Raw genomic sequence first — 7,408 nt, 5'->3', positions numbered from 1 at the left:
CAGCAAATTATACATGAGAAGAAATATGTTGATATGGAAATCTTACCAATAAGCATAATACTAAGTTGGCGGGATATGAAGCAATATTCTATCCAAGAACAAGAGCAGCCATTATTTTCACTGGAATGCGAGGTGTGTCGGTTGTAGTAACATTTGCAACTATTGTTTCTTTCACTGCATGAAACATTGCGCAATTTTTTTTTTTGAGGAGAGAACATATATCTTTGCGATTTATCTCCTATAGCTAGTAGCATGCTATGTAATCGAGAAACTTCTTCTAGTATTAACTACGAGTATTAATTGTGCACAAGAAATAAGCGAAATTTATGACAAGATATGCATTTATGGTAGGATATACACCGCGGATTATCTTTGCCTAAAATTTAATTTACATTGATGTGTAAATCTTTAGTTAATAAAGGACCACAATCTATATGCTCAAACTAAACAATTTGAGCTAAAAGATATGAAGGCATGACATGGAGCAAATGTTATCTCGATGATCAACAGTAAGAAATGTTTTCACCCCAACCGACAGAACACATTTACGACTAAAACGCGTGCGGCGTGATGACAGATCATCTCGTGCAAAACTTGATCATATAGTTACACATAAGTGGCGCGAAAGATATGACGCATAAAATCGGTAAAGCTTCTCATATACTTACATGCAATGTGGCGCGAGATATATGACATAGAAGGCAACGGTAAACCTCTCACATACTTATATGTAAAGTGGCGCGAAAATGTGATGCAGAAGATAATGGCAAAACCTCTCATATATCTAAAGTAGAAAAATGGCACGAAAAATACTGAAAGTCTACATCTCATCCTCATTTGCTATTTGTTAAGAAAAATGGCGCGAAAAATACTGAAAGCCTGCATCCTTATTTGCTATTTGTTAAGAAAAAAGGACGCGGAAAAATACTGAAAGTCTGCATCTCATCATCATTTGCTATTTGTCAATATATATACCATGCTAAAAAGGGTGTTAAACACATCAAACTTTTGGCTGTCTAGGATTTAAGGGCATGTTTGACATAAACAGGTTGTTGACAGCGACAAGCTTAAAAAACAAGGTTGAAAACTGGTGGACCGTTTCCAAGAGGCAGCGAACGCCCAACTCCAAACCCCGTGCCGTCTTCTATATAAACCCCGTCTTCCCCCTCCCCGTTCCACCACCATCCTCCCACCCATTCCCCTCAAAACCCCCAAAGCTGGCCCAAAATAATAGTAGTATACCGTAATTCAAACACGAGGCCCTCGCCGGCGTCGTCGTCCCCGCGGCGACCAACCAACGGCACGGCGACCCACGCCGCGCGCGTGGCCGCCGGAAACCGCTTCGTCCTCGGCACCGGCGGCCCGCGCCGGCAATGGTGCTCGACCGCCCCGTCGGGCGCCCGGTCTTCCGCAAGCCCGAGCGCCGAACCCTAGCCCCGCCGCGTGGTACGGGCCCTCCGCCTCCCCCGCCGATTCCGCCCACGCCGGGGGTGTACCTTCGGGGGCCTCCTCCGCTTCCGCCCCCCGGGGCCATCCCACCGCGCCCGATCGTCGTCTGCCTCGATCTCGCCAGGATGAAGCAAATGGATTCCTCCCGGAGCTCTTCTCTTATGAAGGTGAGCCGCCGAAGCGTTGAGCTTGCGCGCTTGCCGTTTGGTCGTATCTTGTCGTTTCGTGCCTAATTTTGGTAACTTGTTTTTTTTTTGCGAGGTTCAGTTCCTTGAGGATACGGGGGTTTCGCCCTCGGAGGAGGAAACCCGGAGGAGGGAGAGGGTCATACTCGAACTCCACAAGGTAAGGGCAGTTCGTCTTTTGGTTCAAAGCTTGCAGCTTGCAATGTGGGCTTGAATGCGACCTGTAATCCGGTTGTGACTGTTGCAGATAGTTATGGATTGGGCGAAAATGGTGGCGTTCAACCAGGGGGGGAAACCTTGGATCACATCAGGCACGGTGTTGACCTTTGGCTCCTATGATTTAGGGGTAAGCACTGAACTCGAAACTGTGCACGATTTGTTGTGCCTTTTTTTATTATGGTGTGATGCTAGGCTGATCTACTACGGTATGATATATCAGTTGAATAATCTTTAGTTTTGAAGGTCAATTTCGTTATCTGTTTTATGTCATGTTCGATTTAAAATCCTAGCATTGTTACCTAAAAATGTCAATGATATTCGGTAAGTGCTCAAACATTTCAGCGATGGGTCCTGGTGATCATCGTATGTGAGTTGCTACTGGAGAGCCTTGACTTTGTTTGTTTGCAACTTACTGTTGCCTTGTAAACTGCATATGTGTTATGTTAGGTTAGGGTCAGCGCAGAGTGGGTGTTGCTACATCCTTAACTTCTTTACCTATTATCACGACTTTGGTAGTGTCTGGACTAAGGAAATGAGCAGCATGATTTGGTGCTTGGCAGAATGATGCTCTGTTTGACTGCAGTACTATTGCACTATTGATATGATGCAAAAGAAACAATTACTGGTGAAGCAGTCAAAATGTATGATTATGAGTATAAGTGTAGGATCGTGTTGACCAGTTAATCACATGTGTAGGTTTCACATCGTTTATGAGCTGAGAGATGATATATTTTAATTTTTAAGTTGTTCATGTCCAACTTAATATCTTGTTTGTTGATGTGGCATAAAGAAACTGATCTTGGGATGGTTAAGATGGATATGAGAGATATTGTATCTTGAATCTGCTCCTACTGATAACATAGTTACATGTGTATATATGTACAACACCAAAGTAGTTTATACTTAATAGCCTGAAAGACATAAACTCATAAATGTTTCGCATAGGTAACATTCAGGGAATTAGAAATCTTGCTAAATATGATCTCTATGTTTATCATATGTACTTTTTGAAGTGTGGATGTTTTAGTTATGCATACAATATTCCTCAATTCCCTAAGGTGGAAGGAATCAGTGAAGTGATTAAATCTCTCCATGAGCTGGAGTTGTTTGGTCTTTCGAGAATATTATTAACGAGCAATATCTCTTGTGTTAAGTTTGAATATATTGGTCTGGTCAATTTGTAATTGCATGTAAGCACCTAGACAGGGTAAACTTAAGGACTGTAACTGGATTTCCATGTTTACAATATTGCCCCTGTATCCAATGCATTTCCCCTTATAAAATTGTGGTTTATCTTTTGGTAACAAGCATTGTTCTCTTTGAAGGCATATGGACCTGAATCTGATATTGATGCAGTCTGTGTTGGTCCTTGCATTGCATCACTACAAGTGAGTATATTTCTCAATTTTCCGTTTATCTAACAGTTTTGAGCCTTTGCAATCTCCTCATGAGGTGTCCATGTGTTAACTTGTAGCATCATTTCTTCGTTGTCCTGCGACAAATGCTTGAAGCAAGGCCAGAAGTATCAGACTTGCATTCTATTGAAAGTGCTAGGGTTCCGTTGATGCGCTTTAAATTCAACGGTGTGTCAGTTGATTTTCCATACGCCCAGCTGCCAGTTATCAATGCTGCAGAGGCAAGTATCTTAAAATTGTGATGATTACACATCTTAGATTACATGTTATCTCAATTAGTGTTTATTGAATACTTTCTATTATTATGTGTTATATTTCTTACTTAGGTGACTTAAATTTATTCAACTTCTTTCTCAAAACAGCTTCTGTAACATCTCTGGCGTAACTATCTAGAACTCCTAATGATGTCCTGGAGCTAATATGTAGGATTTATATTTAACTCCTTATAAGATCATATGGTATTATGGTTTCATTTTTGCGTTGTTGTACCTTGATAAGCCATATTGAGTTATTGACCACATCTTTGGTGTCATTTCATCTAACCAGGCATATATTTGACTAAAGCAGTGAACAGTGACCTAGATATTCTCCCCGAGTTTTTCTCAGGCCATAATTTTAATTCATCAACTTTTGCATATTTATCTTAACATGCTTTTAGCCTCTTCACTTAAACGAGTCAAATGTGATACAATTTGTGAAAGCTGCTATGTTTATGTTCTTATGGGTATTATCATATAGCCACTCTGCTGGGCACTCATTCTCATAGATTCGACATTAGTTTTCATTATAAATTTAAGCATTTGCTGAAAGAAACAATTGAGCATAATATCTGGTGATCAATTTAAGCTCTCACAAGCTGTATTTTCTGCAGGCTATACATGCAAATGATCCCCGTTTGCTAGAGAAAGTTGACGAGGCAAGCTGGAGATGTCTATCTGGAGTTCGTGTTAATAGACAAATCATGCAATTAGTTCCAAATATGAAGGTCTAACAATAGTCTCAGACTCTCAGTAGATTTATTACATCACATCATTGTTGCCATTCTTTACTTTTTCTTCCTTGTATTTTTTTTATGTTTCCGGGCTTCTGGCATTATCCTTGTTCATGTGCTGATAGTGGCTGTGCTGTCTTTGCACATTCTGTGTACTTTTTGTTTGCTTGTCTGGCATGCACTATGGAGTGATTATATGTGTCATTCGATGTGTTTCCAAAATCCTTCTTCCTTATTTTATTAATTTTCTTCTTTTCTAACTTTTGGAGTTTTGATGCAGAAATTTCAACTTTTGTTGCGCTGCCTTAAACTCTGGGCAAGAAAAAGAGGAATTCATTGCCATGTACGTGGTTTGCCTTTTCTCTATTTATACTTCTCATGTATGTTTATAGTGTTATTTTTTGTCTGACTTCTATCCTCAATTGTATATGATGCCATTTTCAGCTAGTTGGCTTCTTTGCTGGAATTCATTTGGCAGTTCTCGGAGCATATGTTTGCCGCAGACATCCAAATGCTACTGCCAATACTTTGTTGTGTAGGTTCTTTGAGATATTTTCTCACTGGCCTTGGCCTCTTCCGGTGTCTTTGCATGACCAAACACCTCTTTGGAGTCCTGATGGGTGCTCTCTCATGCCCATAGTGATGCCCTGTTATCCACCAGAATTTTGTGCCTCTAATGTCACAAAAAGCACTTTCAACAAAATCAAAGAAGAGCTTTGGCGGGGTTTATCTTTGACCAAGGTATGCCTATTTATTCTTTATTTGGTCCTACCTAATTTATGCCACACTGTCCTCCAAAAGAAGTTGATTGCCTGTTTGATATCTCTAGAATAAATGTAGAAATTTTTAATTTACTTTTATTGCAACTAAGTTGTAGAAGAGTCATGAGTTTAATATGCTTGGTATGTCCCAATACCTTCCATTTCTATTCTTGCTTTATTGGCATGATGGAGTTTAAACCTAAAAGTAGTGTATAACACTTTGTTACTTGAATTGGGTTTGCTTTTATGCGTCAAGGTTTCAAATAAGCAATTGACTCACCTATTTTTATTTTCTTTATTTTTTCTTCCTTTTGTCTGGTCCTTTTCTATTCCCCTGTTCCCTTCTTTTTAAAAAAATTGTTGAGTTAACTTTTTCCATTTGAAAATTTGATAGCTTCTTTGATGCGTCCAAAAATACAGAAGTTGTAATTCTTGTACAATAATGTTCCCAGCAACTTAAATAGGCCATGTTCCATATTGTTTCACAACACCCATCGATCTGTTACTTGTTAGACCTGTACTCATTGATAAAAAACATTGTGCCATGTTTGCTTCATTTGATTTGTTGGCATCTTATCTTAATCTCTCTTTTGCTTTGAAATGACTTAACGGAAGTCCAACTTTAACTGGCGTGATTAGTTCTGTGTAGGTGGTTTCCTTATTGGACTGCAGAAAGATTTTTTTTTAATAATGCGGATTGATAGGAATTGATGCTGTATGTTGTAAGATCTGTGCGGAAGCAAAATGCATTGATATATCCATGACACGTCTAAACGATTGCGGACTTAAGTTTAAGGCTTGCCTGCATTCATGAATAGGCAGCTGATAATGGCACATTTGTCACTTTTGCAGGATACAAGTAGTGTTGATGTCGACTGGAATTGGATTTTTGCGCCGTTTCCATATGCTGCAAAATATAAGCACTTCCTTCGCATAGTTCTCTCAGCTCCGACAACTGAAGAGTTACGTGATTGGGTTGGATGGGTGAAATCACGATTCCGCGGCCTTATTCTCAAGGTTATTTTTCACCGCCTGTTTGTTTTATGTTCACATTGCTGTTTGCAAGCTTTAATGTTGATTGTGACCTCTCCTAACTGATGTTATGCAGCTGGAAAGCCTTAACATTGGTTGTGACCCAAATCCCTCAGAGCAAGTGGATCATACCATTGGTGAGCCAAATGCTGTATTCTTGTGGGGTCTCATCATGTATAGTAATACTCAGATCTGTACAACTTCTCTCAAAAAGGACTTCATGAGAAGCGTCACCAACAACATCTATGGAAAGGAAAAGTGTGCTCATTCGGACATAGAATTGTCTGTTGTCGGTATGCCTCAGGTGCCTAAAAGCATGTCTGATCATTCGGCCTACTTACAGAAACTGCCGAATCTGCCACCGCGAATGCTGGGCTACCCACCGATGAGGCAGGGCTGCAATGCAGTTGGTTAAGACTCCGTTGTCATCTCAAACCTGTGAATATCCAGATGAGAATAGCTAGAACCTGAGTTTCTTCAGCTTTGAAGGGCGTTTGCAGCATCAGATGGCATTTCTGGTGGTTTTTGTGGAGTTGGGGCTTGTTCATTCCTCAGCGCAAGGAATATGGAAGTGTGTTTGCTGGAGCTGGCTGCTGAGAGATGGAATTTTTTGCCCTGAAGCTTCCAGGGTGCAGTATATTCATTCGGGCGGCTTATTCCTGTTCTGAGGCTTGTAGCAGGTACATGTACATTCATGTACACAGCATAGCAATTGGTATACAAATGAGAGAGATATAGCAGTGTAGGAAGTGTGTGTAAAACTGTAGGTGTAATGTTTGGTACCCGGCAGCAAAATGTGTAAGTCGCCTTGTATGGTCAGAGCTGTGTTGCTGGGTACATCAAATGTAGGGGGTGTTGTGGAATGTGGATGGCGAAGAATGCCATCCATTCTTACTGTTGTAGTCTGCAGAAAACTGCTGCATGTACTGCTGTTCATGAGTTGTTATGTAGCGAACCATCCGGATGAATGAATGTTGCTGTTGTTGTTTACTCTTGCATTATCTTGGGCTTACTGTTCAGTGTAGTTTTTAATGATATTTTTAACTTCTAAATGAGTTTAAGGGCTTGCAGCCCTGAGGAATGTGGATGGCATTGGGTGTCACATTGATAGTGATCTTGTTCAGCTTTGTTATGTGAAGCCCGGAGGAAGATTGGACCAACATGGTCTTTGCTTAATCTTTGAGCATTTCTTCTTTGGCCAAGGATCTTGAATGTGAAACGGTGTAATTTTTATATGTATGTTACTCACTTCGTCCCAAAATAAGTTTCTCAACTTTGTATTAACTTTAGCACAAAATTGTACCAAGGTTAAGACACTTATTTTGAGACAGAGGGAGTAATAATTTTATTTTTACA

The 7,408-nt window shown here is 40.3% G+C and overlaps 1 protein-coding gene across 1 annotated transcript; it reads left to right on the top strand.

Annotated features, from left to right (window-relative positions):
- The first annotated feature begins 1,184 nt into the window (after positions 1 to 1,184).
- Positions 1,185 to 7,050, top strand: LOC125551883 (nuclear poly(A) polymerase 3-like). The gene is made up of 10 exons (XM_048715269.1): positions 1,185 to 1,616; positions 1,717 to 1,794; positions 1,882 to 1,980; positions 3,179 to 3,241; positions 3,328 to 3,489; positions 4,140 to 4,253; positions 4,540 to 4,602; positions 4,704 to 5,000; positions 5,873 to 6,037; positions 6,129 to 7,050. Exons 1-10 carry the CDS (start codon positions 1,374 to 1,376, stop codon positions 6,465 to 6,467), a joined length of 1,623 nt encoding a protein of 540 aa, XP_048571226.1. The 5' UTR covers positions 1,185 to 1,373; the 3' UTR covers positions 6,468 to 7,050.
- The last annotated feature ends 358 nt before the right edge of the window (positions 7,051 to 7,408 follow it).

Source organism: Triticum urartu, chromosome 4 (assembly GCF_003073215.2).
Source record: "Triticum urartu cultivar G1812 chromosome 4, Tu2.1, whole genome shotgun sequence".
Taxonomy (NCBI): Eukaryota; Viridiplantae; Streptophyta; class Magnoliopsida; order Poales; family Poaceae; genus Triticum; species Triticum urartu.
This window is presented reverse-complemented; position numbering and strand designations above follow the sequence as displayed.

Excerpts from the sequence above, each read along its gene's own strand:
- LOC125551883 (XM_048715269.1), top strand. The coding sequence starts at position 1,374 with ATGGTGCTCGACCGCCCCGTCGGGCGCCCGGTCTTCCGCAAGCCCGAG. Across the intron at positions 1,795-1,881 it reads TCATACTCGAACTCCACAAG|ATAGTTATGGATTGGGCGAA; the intron begins GTAAGGGCAGTT and ends TGACTGTTGCAG. Across the intron at positions 1,981-3,178 it reads TTGGCTCCTATGATTTAGGG|GCATATGGACCTGAATCTGA; the intron begins GTAAGCACTGAA and ends TTCTCTTTGAAG.